Below are 18,205 nucleotides of genomic sequence, written 5' to 3'. Positions count from 1 at the left end.
AGATAGGCCCTTTAAACCGAATGCATAGAGTACTTGGATTGAATTTTTAATTTTCATGGTGCCACGTATTCCTGCACTATCCATACTTTTTTGTTCTTATCTAAGTTTTATGCTGTATGGATATATATCGTTATATCAAAAACTGCTCCAATTAAAAATATATATAGAAATTTGCAGGAAAAACAAAGTGGCTCATTACAAAGTATTGCAAACAGTTCAGATAGCATTTCCCTTGACTCAGAAACACAACAGCACAACAAAATCTGGAGAAAGGCATTTTCACAACAAATGGCTCAAACCTTCATAAAAGACCGGGCAACACTAGTCTTTAAGACATCGGAAATGAAAAAATAAAGCAATGGTTTAAAGAGCCTGCCTGTCTGAAACTCAAAAAAAAAAAAAAGGTCCTTTAAATGCCAAAATGGATTTAAAAGACCATCTGAAAATTATCTTTATCTCAGTAATGCATATGGCCTTTAGATGTGTACATTTGAAAACAACACACAAATGTTAATTAGAGAATATTAACTCTTACTACTCTGGAATGTATTTTAATTCTCAGAGTCAGCGGACTTTCTCCTTTCATGGGTGATAATGACAATGAAACCTTAGCCAACGTTACTTCTGCCACCTGGGATTTTGATGATGAAGCTTTTGATGAGATCTCAGATGATGCCAAGGACTTCATCAGCAACCTTCTAAAGAAAGACATGAAGTAAAGATGACTTTATATTCAACATGATGCATATTTCTACTGTTATGAATGCATGACTCTCACCCACCTACGAGGATGTCCTTTTTTGCATAAGTACATCTCTCCATTTCCACAAGAGTCTCATTATTATGGCAATTCTGTATCTTTATATACCTGTACTGCATGGATGTTTCAGTTAATGCATATCACCTTGGTGGAAGAGCCACACTTCTGTGATTGCCTATTCTTTTTTCTTGACCACTCAGAACTAAAAAGGTAAAGGTGCAAGCACTGAGTTCATTACTGACCCATGGGGTGACATCACATCACAACATTTACTAGGCAGACTGTGTTTATGGGGTGGTTTGCCAGTGCCTTCCCCAGTCATCTTCCCTTTACCCCCAGCAAGCTGGGTACTCATTTTACCGACCTCGGAAGGATGGAAGGCTGAGTCAACCTTGAGCCGGCTACCTGAAACTGACTTCTGTTGGGATCAAACTCAGGTCATGAGCAGAGCTTTGACTACAGTACTGCAGCTTACCAGTCTGCGCCACAGGGCTCACAGTAATTTAAAAGGCAAGATTTGTCCCATATATAATTTTGGGAATAGATGTGCAACATCACACATAATTAATAAATGTATGCCCCAAATCTTGCAGAATAATAGGAGAAGCTGTTTTCTGTCACATTAATAGCCACTATGAAACCATGGTTTACAATAAAGCTGTAGTAGCTTTAAGTTATACAAATAATATAATCCATGTTCACTACCATGGAAGTTACCAAAAGCGTTGAGTTTGTCTGAAGGACTATGTTGTGGGCAATTTAATGAGCATGGCTACTCTCTTAAAGAAGAAATGTCTTGTTGATCTATGTAATTCAGTCAGTTTGTTTTGCCAAATCATTAAGCAATTGGTGTTTTTGTATATTTGGGCAACTTTAAGTCATGTGCAAACGATGCCTCATCACTTTTTGGTGATTTTAGTGTGACATATGATAGACAAGCAAATAGATATTCCACCCATGGGAATTGTTGATCCCGTAATGCAGTACAAGTGTTTCAATTCATATGGGTAGCCATGTTAACTTGGTTTTACTTCCATGTGTTCTGTAGATTAGCAGTTCTTCATGGTATGCATTGCATTTGGCTTGCCTGTCAAATGTCAATTTGTTTTGCTTTTGATCAGAGATACTCAGCTTCAAGGCTGAATAAGGCTCATTAATGCAGCCTGAGATTGGGGTTTATTCTGTACCTCTGAACCAAGTTCCAATCAGTCTCCAGCAGTCTGGGATAGGAAAGGTGAGCAGCCAGACAGTAATATGAGCAGGGAAATCCTGGGTAGTTCTGCCTTACAGTGTTTTACTTCATGAACAATGGATGGGTTTTTTCATAACACAGATCTTCCTTGTTTATCCCCAGTACTGAAAGTAGTGGTGCCAGTTTGCAACAACATGTAGGCTGATTTTTCCCATTGTGCCATTAGAGAAACAGGTGGAACTCTATTCAGTAAATATTGCAATCCTAACTGTTTTTTCTAAACTCACAGGGACCGCTTGGATTGCACACGATGCCTTCAGCACCCTTGGCTGCAAAAAGACACCAAACACATGGAAGCTAAAAAACTGTCAAAAGATAGGATGAAAAAGTACATGGCCAGGAGAAAATGGCAGGTGAGAACTTGTGCTGCAGATCCCCACGATTGTTGTTCTAGTTCATGATTTAGGGAATATTAAGAGGATCGAAGGCCCTTTGGTTGTAAAGAAGTTGTTGCAGATAGGCTTACCTGTATCTAGCAAATGAGGGCCTTGCACTGGGTCATCACCATGAGTAAATGAAATATTATGAACCCCTTTTCTGAGACACCAAGAAGGGAAGGGAAAGGATCAATATGATGACTCTCCAGAAATGTGAGCAAAACATTTCCCCTTAATTACATAATGTTTTGCTGCTCCTCCATACCTGGCTGTCCTTGGGTCTTTTCGTCATGCCTTCTGTTCTTGCCATTTCCAGCTGCTCCAAAAATGTCTGTATTATGCAACAGCGTTACTTGCTTAGCATGAAGGCTGTGGGAAATCCTTGATGGGACATTACCCCTTCATTTACATTCTCCCCCCCACCCCCATCTTCAGGAACTGTCTTTATAATACCAGCAGCTGTAGCACTCGGCCTGGAATGATTGTGTCATTTCTCAATTAGTCCACTTTTTGCCTTACAAACACTTAGCAAATAATGAAGTAAAAGAATGGGTTCATCGGACACTTCTGTGTTATATTGCAGAAAACAGGTAATGCAGTCCGTGCCATAGGAAGACTATCCTCTATGGCAATGATTTCTGGTCTAAGTGGAAGGAAGTCCTCTTCAAGTTCACCAACCAGCCCTGTTAGTGCAGAAAAGATAGAAGCTGAAGGTATGAAAAATCTAATGCCATCTAGAAATACAACACTGAGTTCTAAGTACATAATGGATCGAGTGCAGAATTTCTGCTTGTGATAGCACTCTTGCACAAGGGGAAACATAGGGGAAAGACTGTGATAGATGCTTGCACTAAGTCAAACTTAATGTATCCCCATTTGCATTTCTACTTGCACAAAGTGTTAGGCAACCAGTTTCTGGGCATTATAATAATCTCCTGGTATGCCCCCAAGAGAGCATTATTCTCTGCGAATAACAGCCAGCCTACTGGTGGTCCCTGGCCCGAAGAGTGTCCGGATGTCCTCAATAAGGGGCAGGAATTTTTTGGCCCTGGCTGGTGGAACTCTCTCTCTCTAGTAAGACCAGGCCCTGCAGGATTTAGGTCAGTTCCCTAGGACCTGTAAGACTGAGATGTATAGCTGGACTCCCTTCCCTTTGCTTTCTTGTTCCATCATACTGAATTTAAACGGGGTTACAATTGCCTTTCCCCAGGCTTTTCATGGACCTGTGGGCTAATAATAGGTGCCAACTGGTTTTATTGACAGATTTTATTGTTTAGAGCTATATTGAATTTGTTTTAGCACGTTAGCCGCTTTGAGCCCGGCCCTGGTTGGGAAGAGAGTAGGATAGACATCATCATCATCATCATCATCAAGTGAGATGTTGCCCAAAATCTTGTGCAAGCAAAACTGTGCTAAATCCATATGTGTTTCCTCTTGTGCATTGCTGGATCCAAGCTAATGTGTACAACTTTTTCCCATTTGTTGTTAAAGCAATTCATTTAAAGTTATTAAATTCATTTTTATTCGCATTTGTTTTAACGGGAAACATATTTCTGGCTGTAGATTTTTTACCCACATTGGTTGGGATGAAATTCTCAGGGATTTTAATCCAAGCTCAGGAGACACCCCCTGCCATATTTAGACAAATAGGAGAAAATGTCCCCATTCTATAAACAGAGCAGGAAGGAGGAAGCATTCAGCTAACCCCCCCAAAAAACTGATTGTACACACTCACCCCAGTTAATAATAAATAAAAATCTACCAAGCAAGTATCACAGAGCATATGGAGAGTAGCAGTGTGTGAGTTTTTCTTCTGCTGTCTTTCCTAAGGGAAGAGCTATGTATTCCATGTAGCCCCATGTCTCTAACTGATTTCTTTGAGGTTTTTAACAGAGTGATGCCCACTGTGATGTGATGATCTCTCTGTTGCTAATTGTAATGTGTACACATTATTGACAGATGGCAGATGATGTCTGAGGGAATTGGTGAAGTATTTGCCTATTCCCAAGTAAGCACAACACCACAGGATAGAATAAGAAGCTAACAGGAACCATGCTTATATAGAACTAGCCAATGAGCCAGCAGTATAATTACTTCAGAAAGCCCTATCAATGAATTCTGTTCAGCAGCAGAATTTAACTCTGCTGTTTGGAAAATATCCCTTTCAGTTCATCTTCGTGACTTCTGTGCAGTCCCACATGGGAACTGCACATGCGCAGGCCAGCCATGGAGATCAACTGAAAAGCTTCTGCAAAGATTGGCTCTGTGGGAGCCCCCTCCCCTCCATACTAGTTCTAGTCTTAGCGGCTTTTCCCATCTAAAAGGACACGTGACGAAGGGGTGGGAGAGCACTCTTTCCCTCAGTTTTCTTTCCGCCACCATGGGGAGAGGACGTGTTTTTCAGCTTCACGTTTTTTCTTCTCAGTGATTGCCCTTGAGGTGATTATTGCTCCTTTCTTCGGTTGAGATAGTTTCTCCGTTCTTTGGAAGATGGCTTTATCCAAGAAGTGTCACAACTGTGGCACTAAGATGGCAGCCAACAATGAACACCAAGACTGCCTCTTCTGCCTCAGTGAGGGCCATATTATAGCATCCTGTCAGCTCTGTGTATCAAGAACCTCCAATCCAGGAGCCTCTTGTTATGGGTCAGGCAGTGTTCAAAATGTTCAAAACACCTGGGGTGCAAGTCCTTACACCTCAGGAGGGTAGCTGCCACCAATCCCTTTCTGTAACCCAACCAACAAAAAGCCAAGGGACAGACTTGTAACCTTCCTGGGCTTAACAAAAGAAAGTCACCCCTGCAAGGCTGACCACCCACAGTGGAGTATCACCAATTAATTATCTGGTAGGTGTAGCCCGTTGGTCAAGGTACTGAAATTAGATTGAAGCCACCTGAAGTCATAAAAACTCCACACAAATATAAGTAAGGAGTTTATTAAAATTGTGCAAGAATATTTATAAGAGAACAAAAGCAAGTGAGGCATTTAAAATAACAAATCCTAGAGCAAGTAGGTGCTAGCTAAACAGTCAAACGATAATTCAAGAAGAAAGATAAAAATTTCAAAGTTCAAAATTCAAGATATTACTCATCAAAAGGTCCACTCCATCCAGAGTTAGAAGCTGACAGCATGTCCAGGCCCCATAGCAAGAATCACAAAGCCCAAAAGTGGATCATGGAACCATGGCCCAGGACCCAAGAACAAACTGAATTGGAAATGCAATTCTTTTATGCCAAAAAGATGGTGAGTTGGCCTGAGCTTGGCCAGAGCTCTTGACCAATTAGATCTTTGGTTGATGATCTCAATTAATTGCATCAGATTGTTGCTGACCAGGGGATTGAAAGAGTCATCATAAGTCAGAAGTGGGTTGTCATTTCTGCAGCTAAAAACCTCCCATTCTCTCCAATGTGACAGACTTTAATTTCTCCGCTAATTGAATGGTATGTCAATCTCCCACACCTGGAGTTCCATTGCTAATGGTTACATCTGGCTAAAATCCAAGAATGACAATGCAGGGTTTTTTTTCCCCCTCTTCATGAACTTTTTTGCCATGTAGGCCCAGAAGACCCTAATTCAGAGAAGTAATGTTTGAAAAGAAATCAGAACGAGAAACTTAGGGGGCTCATTTCCTTGACACTGTGTTGTCTTTGCGCCCAAGGCCAGGCAAGAAAGAATCACAAGGCTTAAAGCCTCTCTATACAAAAAATTCCTCCAGCCGCCTCAGCTGGAACAATCTGGGGGCCTCCGTTCCCCCTCAGTATCCTTAGGGCCTCCACTGCTGTCGAGGCAACAGGAGGGCTCTTCTTCGGGGGGTCATTGTGCTTTCTCCGAATCATCTAAGAAGACTAAGAAAAAACTGAAGCACTCCACCCAGGTGAACAAGTCCTCTTTGAAGGACAAATCTGCCACTACTAAATCGTCGGCACCAATACTGCCGACTTCTGAGAGGTTGACCTCAGGGGACCATCAGCTCTGATCCCTTTTGGTGTCATCTTGACACCGAAGATCTCCATCAGTGGTTATCCACTATTTGGCATTGGAGCACGAGGGGCATTCCCCGGCAGATCACCGCTCATCACATCGTCATTCTACCTCAAGGTCGAGATCGCCTCCAAAGAAGTCCCCCTCTAGGCACCGATCACCCTCTTGGCACCGGTCAACCTCACCACAGTGCAACTCCATCTCTCCTTGATGCTGGTCTCCGCAGCAGCATTGCAGAGAGTCTTCAGCAGGGGCACATATTTCCCCATCACCTTGGTGCCGAGGACCCAGCCCTGCACCAAGGATTCAGAGCGTCGTCATTCTGACGCACAGATGACCTCGTACTCCATCTCCATCGGGTCTCAACATTAGATTTTCTTCCTCAGACAAAGATTTCGTGGAGATCCCATCAGCGCCATATGATCATGAGAGATATTGGTTGTAAGCAGCCCCGAGCCCAACTTCGGTTGGGGAAGGGTGGGATATAAATATTCACCACACTACTCTTGCCACTTAAGTTGGGGCCCCTGTCAATGCTGTCCCCCTCCTTGACACACTTGCAGCTGCTGTGACCATCATCATCCTGCCTCAGCTCCAATGTTGAGGAAATGGAAAGCAGTAGATCTTCCTTCTTCTTCCAGCAAGAGGCAAGTTGGTTATCATGCCAGTTATGTGGATCCTGAAGAGGAAGCAGACAAGGACTCAGATGTCGATTCCGAAGGCACTTCACTGCCCTCCCCGGACAATGCCATGGGAGACCCTACACCTGTCTCCCCCACTGAGGACACTTGTCTTTACACAGAGCAACTCCTCAGAATGGTGAAAACTCTGGAACTGGACTCTACCCCCTCGGACCCGAAACCCTTGGACCTAATTATGGGGGTTTTGTATAATTAAAATGTGGGTCCAATACAGCTTCCTACGGTTAAGGAAAGCAGGGAATTGGTGTCCCCGAGCTGAGTTAAAACCTCCTCGGTGGTAGCATCGATCAAAAAAGTTGAAAACTTATATAAGGTCCTGGAAGTGGGGTCTGAGTTTCTTTACAAGAACCCACAGGCCAATACCCTACTTACTGAGGTTTTGGCGGGAAAGTACAAGTCTGGGGCCCATTCGGCTCCATCTGATAAAGAAGGGTGAAAATTGGATACTCTTGGCTGTAAATTCTATGCCTCTAGTGCCCTGGGTATCCGTGTTGCTAATTTCAGAGCATTGCTAATTTCAGAGGACAAGAAAACGTTACTTAAAGTCCTTCAAATCGAGGGTCAGCACCTAGGAAAACATCAAATCGCTGCTGCCCGCCATATGGCGGATGCAGTTGGCAGGTCCTTTGCCTCAAGTATTGCTCTTAGGTGGCACTCCTGGTTGCAGTCTTCCTACCCTACCCTCCCTGGCCTTAAGGTCAGACTGGACGATGTGCCCTTTGATGAAAAGGCACTATTCTTCGCAAAAGGACGGGATTCTTCACAATCTCAGAAAACTAAAAGTCACAGCTAAATCCCTGGGTATTCCCCAGACCTCCACCTCCTCTTATAAACCAAGGACTTACAATAGACAAGGCCAGAGTTATTACTCAGGGAAGCCGTATAAGTATAGGAGTTTCCCTTACAATACACAGCCTTCAACTAAGTCCTTTCTACAACAGGAGATGTACCAATCTAAACCAAAGGGCAAGAAGGGTGGCCATTCCCTCTGCATGACTAGATCACTACTATTCTCCCACTACTATGTTTCCTATGTTCTACCAAAGGTTGTGTTCTTTTTTGGCAAAATGGCTCACTATTACCACAGATTCTTGAGTGTTAAGTATAATAAAGGATGTTTACTATTTGGAGTTTTTATCGGTGCTAGAGTGTGGTTGTCCCTGTCACCTACACAATACTAACTGTGTTGAATTAATGATAGAAGTTGACACTCTTCTATCTAAGTGAGCTTGGTCCCTCCCTACTCCAGATACTTCCTGGTTGATAAAAAGGGTGGCAGTAAATGCCTAATCGTGGACCTATGCAAATTGAATAAGCACAATAATGTGCTTACATTTAGGATGCTTTCTGTTACAGGAATCAAAATTTATTTTGACTGATCAGATGTGGTTTTTCAGTCCTTGATCTCAAGGACACATACTTCCACATCTCCATCCATAAATCCTGTAGAAGATTTCTCAGATTCACATGCTGTGGATCTATTTTCAAGTTTGCAGTGTTACCCTTTGGTCTATAAACTGGGCCAAGGGTTTTTCCCAAGGTGGTGACAGAGGTGATTGGTTTATTAGCTACAAAGGGATGCTCGATATTCCCCTACCTGGATGACTGGCTCATTGTCGGAAGTTCCAGGGCCTTGCGTTCTTGGTACACATGGTAACTCGTACCCTTTCTGAACTGGGATTTGTCATAAACTTCGAGAAGTCCAGACTCTTACCTTCTAAACAGGCAAATTTTGTAGGAGCCCTATTGAATGCTGTTTTCTTACCCTTATCAAGGGTGAGGGCAATTCAAACTGTGGTCTTTCGTGTTTCCGCCATCCATTATCAAAAGGTGGTTACCATCTAGAAGTTGTTAGGCCTCATGGCCTCTACCATGGCTGTGGTGCCTTACGCCAGGCTCCATATGTGAGCTTTATTATCTTCAGAGAGTGGGGCACTCCTACCATAGACCTATTTGCAACATGCATAAACAAAAAGTGCAAACACTTCTGCTCAAGGGCCGGGGAGGACTCTGCTTCAGTGGGGGATGCATTCCAATTTCTTTGGAAAAGGGATCTAATGTATGCTTTTCCCCCATTCCCACTCCTCCCCAGAGTGATATGGAAGATCATGGCACACATGAAGCTGCCTTATACTGAATCAGACCCTTGGTCCATCAAAGACAGTATTGTCTATTCAGGCAGGGGTCTTTCACATCACCTACCTGCCTAGTTCCTTTAACTGGAAATGCCGGGAATTGAACCTGGGACCTTCTGCATGCCAAGCAGATGCTCTACCACTGAGCCACAGCCCCTTCCCCCTTTCATGGTTGATGCTAAAGCCTTTCAAGCCTATGGCTTTCTGTGATATGTCCCTGCTCTCATATAAGATAGCTTTTCTGGTGGCCATTATCTCAGCAAGGAGGGTGAGTGATCTTAGGGCCCTCAGGCACATTCTTCCTTTTACAAAATTTCATATGAATAGGGTGGTTGTGAGACCTAGAATTACTTTCCTTCCCAGAGTAGGGTGAAGGTTGCATCTCTCTCAGGACATTGTGTGACCTACCTTCTTTCCGGATCCACAGGCCCCTGTGGGGAAAAAAACACATACACTAGACATGCATAGAGCATTGTTATTTTATTTAGACTGCACAAAACTTTTTGATTGGATGACAATCTCTTCATTTGTTTTAGTGGCCAGAATAAAGGTACATCTGTTTCCACGCAGACTTTGTCTCGTTAGGTGGTTTCGGCTATTGCCTACAAATAGACTGGGGTTGATTGCCCAGTAACGTTGCATGCCCATTCCACCAGAGCCCAGGCCTCCTTGGCTGCTTTCTCTTCCTGTCTAAATCTCCAGGATGTCTGTAAGGCAGCAACCTGGTCCACTCCTTCGACCTTCATCCGGCACTATGCAATGGATGTGGACTCTAGAGCAGAAGCATCTGTGAGGAGAGCAGTATTGACATCATTGTTCCGTTAGACAGCGGCACACCCTCCTCCACAGCAAGTGTGCTTGCTATTCTCTCATGTGGGACTGCACAGAAGCCACGAAGATGAAAACAGTGTTGCACTTACCTATAACTGTTGTTCATCGAGTGGTCTTCTGTGCAAGCACACATCCCTCCCTCCTTCAGTGGCATCCCTGTGGCAGCGAATGGAGAACTGAGGGAAAGAGGGCTCCCCTGCCCCTCCGTCACATGTCCTTTTAGGTGGGAAAAGTTGTTAAGGCTAGGACACGTATGGAGGGAAGGGGGAGCATTCCTACAGAGCCGAACTTTCCAGAAGCTTTTCAGTCAATCTCCATGGCTCGCCTGCGCATGCGCAGTTCCCATGTGTGCCTGCATAGAAGACTACTCAATGAACAACAGTTGCAGATAAGTGCAACACTGTTTTATATATCTACTGAGTTACTTTCTCCTCATTCTCCCCTTCACTTCTGATATTCCTGAACTCTGAGGCAGGTGCCAGAAGAGTGGACAGATCCCACGATTTCTTAACATTACTGGCTGGCATTATTTTTCCCATTTGGACTGGTTATAGTAACAATATGAATGAACATAGTTTTGTTTTTTTTAGTTTGAGTTTTTGTTATTTATTATCCGGATAGCACTAGTGGCACAAATGGGGATTTGAGCCTGGGTCTTCCAGATTTTAGTCTGACACTCTTAACTCCTTCATGGCACTGGGTCTCACTTCTATAGAATTACTTGGGGTACAGGAAGATTTTCCCCTAGAAGATTTTACTGACCTTTGTTTACTTCCTGTAGATGAAGCTGCTAACACTCTCCTGGAAGCAGTTGATGAAGAAAGGCCCCATATGAAGCCATATTTCTCTAAAACAATTCAAGATATAGAAGTTGTGGAAGGCAGTGCTGCTAGATTTGACTGTAAAATTGAAGGTACCTTTCAGCTGCTCACACACCACATTCCATTTTGTTACTTTCTTGACGTATTTTCACCCTTTGGTGACTCATTTTGTCTGCTCGTTTGCTGCTTTTTCGTGTATCTCACAGAAGATATGTTGCAATGAGATATTTCTTGTTGAGCCACTAAATGGTACTCCACTTTAACAGGTAACTACATCCAGGTTACTAGAAGCAAAGAAACCTATGTGTGTATTCGTAGTAATTTTACTGCTATTGGTTCTTGTAGGCTATCCGGGCTGTGTGACCGTGGTCTTGGTATTTTCTTTCCTGACGTTTCACCAGTAGCTGTGGCAGGCATCTTCAGAGGAGTAACACTGAAGGACAGCGTCTCTCAGTGTCAAGTGTGTAGGAAGAGTAATATATAGTCAGAAGGGGGCTGGGTTTGAGCTGAGTCATTGCCCTGTAAAGTATTAAAGGTAATGTGCTAATCATTGTCCTGTAAGTATCCCAGCAGGAGCAATAAACCCACACATACGTAGGTTAACTACTATTAGTATTCCAAAAGAAGTACAACAAATCCCATGGGGAAAAAATCTCTTGTAATGTTCATCTTTTTAAAGCCATATGCGTTTTTTGAATTTCACCACTCTTATAGTGAAATTATCCAGTATAGTGCTACCATGAAAAACTATTAAATGAAGGGGGGAAACAATTTTTTCTTGTTTTATCATACTAATTGGCTTTCATTTCCAGATATCTTTCCATCATAGGTTAGCACACACACACACACACATATATATATTCCCTGCTTCTCTTCATTTGATCACTATGGTGCAAATAGATGAACATGTGTTAGGCATGCCCACTGTTTAAAGGGAATCATTACTAAGTTTTTAAAGGATAGACAATCTGAAATTACTTGAGTAATTGACTTACAACACCTGCTTTTCTTGTCCCAGGCTACCCTGACCCTGAAGTGATTTGGTACAAAGATGACCAATCTATCAAAGAGTCCCGGCACTTCCAGATAGACTATGATGAAGATGGAAACTGCTCTTTAACTATTTCAGAAGTTTGTGGAGACGATGATGCCAAATACACCTGCAAGGCAGTCAACAGCCTTGGGGAAGTCACCTGCACTGCAGAACTCATTGTAGAAACAATGGGGAAGGAAGAAGAGGAGGAAGAGGAAGAAGAATAGACAAAAATTCGAATGGGAGATTTGAAAAATCACCTGGTAAAAGACTTTTTTTCTAAGGCTCACGCAGCGTGGCATTAGGTCATGGGTTTTTGGTTCGTCTTCATCAGCACAGTCAGCTGATATCTGTTTGTTTTTATTTATGGGCATTAACTTGAATTAGCAAGCACTTTAGAAGTTTGTTGTGCTTGGATTTAGTTTAAGTTAAAGCATCAATTGCAGAGCCCAAACTATGAGCATGAACACACCGTATGGAAACCTAATATACAATTTTAATCTGTCATCAACGTCTTTACTGAGCTCACTGATCAGGTGAGGGGGAGTGAACAGCTGTACGAATTGTTATCTTAACCAATATGACAACCGTGGAGAACTTGCAACACTTAGGGTGCAATCCTCCTAAAAACACCTGCACATTATGCAACTCTTGTTGACACTGATGAAATCAGTGGAGATTGCATGGATGTGAGGGTTTTGAGAACATGGGGCACAGTCCATCAGAAATCTCCTGCAAAGGCCCTGCTGAAAAGAATACAAGCTGCCACGAGCACCTTAGGTACACAAAAACCTCCTGGCAAATTGTCTTTGGAATCTAATTTACATCTCTCTACAAGCAGCAAGTATCTATCTTGCATGTTCATGCATAACTTCAAGTGAAGCATTTCCAGCTGCTTGCTATTTTCATATTTAAAGCATTCTTCCTCTTAGTTTTCACTCGGAACATTATGACTTGTAGATTTAAACCAGAGTACCTAGGTTTAAGCTAGGAAACGAACTTGTTTTAAAACTAAGCCTTCCAGCTTGACTGCTTTGAGGATCATAACCTAAAAGTAATTGTCTACTTTTTGTCATTGCTCGGCAGTGGGTTTTCCCTTCTGCACTTCAATCAGTTGAGTCTTACAAGGGCTTGTTCTCATGTCCATTTTTATCTGTGGCAGCAATAGGGAAAAGCCTCTCTGTTACCTGGCACACGTAGGATTTTCCAAACAACTGAAATTCTGAAATGTGCACAATTTTGGATGTGACAGAATCTGAGTCCTGGACATGCTGATGGTCGGTCACATCCTGCCTGCTTTATCATTGGCTGGTGTGATATAGGCTACTGTTCCTCCTCTCAGCTGATGCAGACAGAAATGGCCATGAAATTCTTCCCTAATCTGTTTTACCAGATTACTGATTCTTCTCCCTTCCTGGGAAACAAAGCTTGAATGTGAAGAATAAACTTTGTAACATTGCTTGTCAGAGTAAAATAAAATGGGATTGTTTCAAATATGCTTCTGTTACATAGCATACTGTTATGCAACGTTGGTGGTTGTGTGCCTGCGTGTTGCAGCTCAGGTTTAAAACCTATTTGTAATTATTTGGCTATTACATAGACTTATCTCTGCTGATGATTAGCAGGAAAGCAGAGTAGCCGAACAAAGGGAGCCTAGATTATGAGTTTCTGTGCGTCTTCCAAGGAGCCAGAGTTTAACTCAATATCTTTGAGGCTAATGCCTTAAAAAAAATTTAAACCACATTCAGTGATGAAAGGTAATCTCTTCCCAACACTGATTAACATATTCAGATTTATCAACTTTGCTTTTCTTTCACAATTAGCAGCAGTTCAGAGGCAATAAATCATTATGCATAGTCAAATGACAGTACACTCTCTGCACATTGTTCCAATTGTGTGGCTTTTTGCACTGTGTGTGTAAACTGCAAAAATTTTGAATTTAATGTTTGACTCTTTGAAGAACGCACACAACAAAGCTTTAGCTCCTCAAGGGGGGATATAAGTGTACTTTAATACAGATTTATACAGTATCATCTTTAGTTTGGTTTGTATGTCATAATCTTAAGTGTTCTATATTATTTGCTCATCTGCCTGTTTAAAGGAGCCCTTCAGAAGTCCATGTATGAAGCTCGCTCACAGTTGCTGTGGGTTTTTATAACTGCTTTTGCTATTTCTTGTTAGGTTGAGGTTACCAGCATGTCTTCTCCTTCCTAAGCGGATAAAGAACTTTTGTTATAGTAAAATATAATTAAGTGGCCACAGATTCTTATAAGGAAATGTTTTAGTATGATTTAGTGCATACAGAGCATTTTCACGTATATTTTAAATGTGTTAAGAAAATGATGGGGTGTATTTTTTTGTATACCTTAATTAAAAATATACTGAGGTTTCTGGTTTCTTGAACCATAAGAATTGCAAGATATGAGAACACTACAGCTGTAGTTACTCACGATTTCTCAATAAACAAATACCACAAAGCACTGTAACACAACCTCCAGTTTGTCCAGTCCTATCCGGCAACTCAGTTCTTGCAGCATTCTGTCATCACATAGGATGGCTGCACCTGCAGGTTATGCCATGTATATTGCTACAGTGAGAAAGCTGATTATCTCACATGCATCATTTTCCCACCTACAAATGCACCCTTTTCTCTTTCCCAACATCAGTAGATAAGGTAGGTTGTATGAGCTACAGAAATACCACTTGAATATATCTTTCTATCCAAAGATACCCAGCTGCTTTTAGGTAGCACCTATGGATTTGCTTTATCGTAATGGACTTATCTCAGCAACCTCTTTAATTCATATATTAGTTATCAGCACATCATACCTGACTTGTCTTAACAAGGCAGTGTCCTGTCAGTGCACGGGCTTTGTGAAGCCAACCACATTGTGTATGGTGTCTTTCAGATAATTTCTGAAGCTTAGTTAAATCCCCGCTTGAAAAACCAGCACTGGACGCTTTATGCTGGAGAACCCAAATGGTACAAGTATCTAAATTCAAGTAGTTTATCATCTTTAAATCAGTTTGAATTAAACAAAAATCAACTTAATTTTAAGTTACCAACTTCCTATTTATTCCTAAGTCTGAAAACTCAGTGCCTACCCAGCTGCCCAGGATAATGGCCAACTGGAGCAAAACAACTGCAAAGAAGGAAAGAACAGAAATCCTGCTTCTTTCTTCTCTTTCAGTAGTCAGGACATACAGCACAAGATAAGGAAAAATTACATCCCTGTTTTATTTACTCTTTCATTCAAACCAGATTATTTGTACTGGTTTGCTAGAACATGGAAAGGTAGGAGCAGGTGTATAACTCAGTCGAACAGTGAGTGCCTGTATGGCTTTCATAATCGGCAAGGTGGCTGGATGGAAAACAGAAGGGTGGCTATTTTAAAATAAAATTGTGCATCATAAGCAATGTAGGTCTGACAACTGAGTGACAGTCACAGGAAAATACAAAACAACACGCTTAAAGAGGCCAAAGCATTTATCCACTATCCCACTTTTTTTTTTTAATACCACCCTTCTTCTAAAGTGCCATGTGCAACATACTGGAATGAAGAACTTGGAAACTACAAGGCTCACTGCTGTGGACAAATGTGCGCACGTCTGTGTGTGTGTGTAAATTCACATTTGGTGCTGCATATGTGAAGGAACACAAGAACTGGCCAAGCAGCCTCTCGCCCATTCATGAATGTTAGGGATTTTTCCTTCTTACTTGTGAGCATGGTGCTGCTTACAATAAGGTGGAAATAAACCAGGACCCCTCTGCCTTTTTATGAGTTGGAACAATGTTGCTGGAATGGTTGACTCTTAACACAGAGTGCTTACTGAATGGGAGAAAGTGTGGTTTGAAACTATTAGCATAAATATTGCACAATGATGAGCGTTCACAAGACAAACATGCTATAAAAGCACTGCGTATTTGTTTCTGACTCTGCAGAGATAAAATAGGACTATACTTTGCAACATATTCCTAAAGTTTAAGAATAGATATACAAGACAGATATGGTGCTGATGGATTAGGGAGATGCTAGAGCAGCAGGCTACTCTGAAATTGACAAAAGAAACCAGTGTTTCTAACAGAGGGATTACTGGTCCTTGGATTAATAGTTCAAGAAAAGCCATTGTGTGGGTGGTAAAGTAGGTACAGAAACCCATTACAGAATTATGTAACAGTCCAAATATACAGTAGATGAAGTTGTTCTTTATATTGCTTGTGTGGTAACAAAGAAATGATATCTGTCTGCTCCCTCACAAGGTAGGAGTCACCTTGATTTTAGGTTGATTTTCCTGTCTTCAGCTTTTTAAAAATGTTCTCAGAACTTTGAGAGTCCTCTGTCAGCTTCACCAATATAGTAAAAATTGCAAAACGGTCAGCTGTGAGCTTGTTTGATCAAAGCAAAGTGCAGCCGGGACCTGCCCCCCATGAAAATGTTGCAGTTTGCAAGCTTGTCGAAGCAGTTTTGACTGAATTTGATCTGCTAAATAACACAGATGTAAGGTCTCATAAGCATACAAGGGGAGGGTGTATAGGCATAAACTATGTCACCTTTAAGGGGCTACATAGCATTAAGGAACTAGGACCCCTTGTAATCTAAAGCCCTAAACAGTAGCATACTTAGCTTGTGCACAATTCCCGCTCTGGGGCTAGGAGAAAAACATTCCAGAGGTCTGATCATCCTGAAAGTTCATGAATCCGAGCAAGTGTATGTATTTATTTAAAACATTTGCATGCTGCCTTTCTACCCAGTTAGGGTCCACAAAGCGGAAAACATAAAAACATTAAAATATTTAAACAAAATACAGTTAAAATATAAAATTCAATTAAAACATATAAACAAACAATACTAGGAGGAGGGCCAATAACCTTTTTTTGGGGTATGCTAGACAAAACAAAAAAGATAGAGGGAGACCAACGAATCTCCCTGGAGAGGGAGTTCCAAAGTTTTTGTGCCACAACAGAGAAGACCCTTTTTTGGGGTTGCCACCACCCATCCAGCCTCAGATGGCAACAGCAACTGAAGCAGGGCCTCCCTCTGAGGATGACCAGAATGAGCAGGTAGGTTCATATGGAAGAAGGTGGTCCTTAAAGTATGTTGGTACGGGGCCATACAGGGCTTTAAAGCACCTTGAATTGAGCCTGGAAGCAAACAGGGAGCCAGTGTGGGTGGAACAAGACTGGGGTGATATGGTCCCCACAACTTACTCCAGTAAACACTCTGGCTACAGCATTCTGTACAGACTGGACGTCCCACGTAGAGCACATTGCAGTAATCTAATCTAGATGTTACCAAGGCATGCACCATAGTGGCAAGATCATCTCTGTCCAGAAAGGACAGCAGCTGGCTCACCAGCCAAAGCTGCTGAAAGGCACCCTGGCCACCGATGCTACCTGTTTATCCAACAGGAGGACTAGGTCCAGGAGCACCTCCAAGCTATGAACCTGCTCCTTTAGGGGGAGTGCAACTCCATCCAGAACAGGGGATAACCTGTTTCCCAGATCAGATCCTCCCCCCACTAGTAGCACCTCTGTTTTGTCAGGATTAAGCTTTGTCTTGTTAAGCCCTCATCCATTCCAAAACTGCTTCCAGGCATTTGTTCACGGTTTCCACAGCCTCTGCTGGTAGTGTGATATAGTGGCTCACTGTTTATAAGTGGCTCACTGTATATACTTTCTAAGTGGTCGTAGTGCTGTCATTTTTCTACAATACCAGTTTGCAACACTACTATTTAGCCTTGTTTGTTGTTACCTTTGGTAGTGTGATATAGAGCTATCATCTGCATATTTGTGGCAGCTCAGCCCAAATCTCTGGGTGATGATTCTCAGCAGCTTTACGTAGATGTTGAAAAGCATGGGGACAACATGGAACCTTGGGGAACCCCAAAAGCTAAGGGGCTGAGCAGCAGTCCTCCAGCACCACACTCTGAAACCCACCCTCGAGGTAGAACAGGAACCACCACAGAATAATGCCTCCCAGTCCCAATACTGAAAGGCAATCCAGAAGGATACCATGATGATGGTATCAAAAACAGCCAAGAGGTCCAAGAGAATTAACAGGGTTGTACGCCCCTTGTCCATCTCCTGGCACAAGTCATCCACCAGGGTGACTAATGCTGTTTCAGTCCCATAACCATGCCTGAAACAAGTTTGTATCTAAACAATCCACCCAGGAATCTCTTAAGTTGGCCAACCACCATTTGATCAATCACCTTGCCCAAGAATGGTACATTTAAGACTGTACGATAGTTAATCAACTTTCCTGGGTCCAGATTAGGTTTCTTTGGAGTGGACACACCACTGCCCACTTCAAG

At 42.3% G+C, this 18,205-nt stretch overlaps 1 protein-coding gene across 2 annotated transcripts in view; it reads left to right on the top strand.

Annotated features, from left to right (window-relative positions):
* Window positions 1-12,117, top strand: part of MYLK (myosin light chain kinase) — a 160,921-nt gene extending 148,804 nt beyond the window's left edge. For both annotated transcript variants that reach the window (XM_056861086.1, XM_056861087.1), the window contains exons 27-31: window positions 563-715; window positions 2,242-2,365; window positions 2,973-3,102; window positions 10,818-10,949; window positions 11,876-12,117. In XM_056861086.1, coding sequence (XP_056717064.1) covers window positions 563-715; window positions 2,242-2,365; window positions 2,973-3,102; window positions 10,818-10,949; window positions 11,876-12,117 — 781 coding nt within the window. The remainder of the gene's footprint in view (window positions 1-562; window positions 716-2,241; window positions 2,366-2,972; window positions 3,103-10,817; window positions 10,950-11,875) is intronic.
* Window positions 12,118-18,205: the final 6,088 nt, after the last annotated feature.

The sequence above is a fragment of the Euleptes europaea genome, chromosome 15 (assembly GCF_029931775.1).
Source record: "Euleptes europaea isolate rEulEur1 chromosome 15, rEulEur1.hap1, whole genome shotgun sequence".
Lineage (NCBI taxonomy): Eukaryota > Metazoa > Chordata > Lepidosauria > Squamata > Sphaerodactylidae > Euleptes > Euleptes europaea.
Note: the sequence above shows the minus strand (reverse complement) of the source record. Positions and strands in the feature narration are given on the sequence as shown.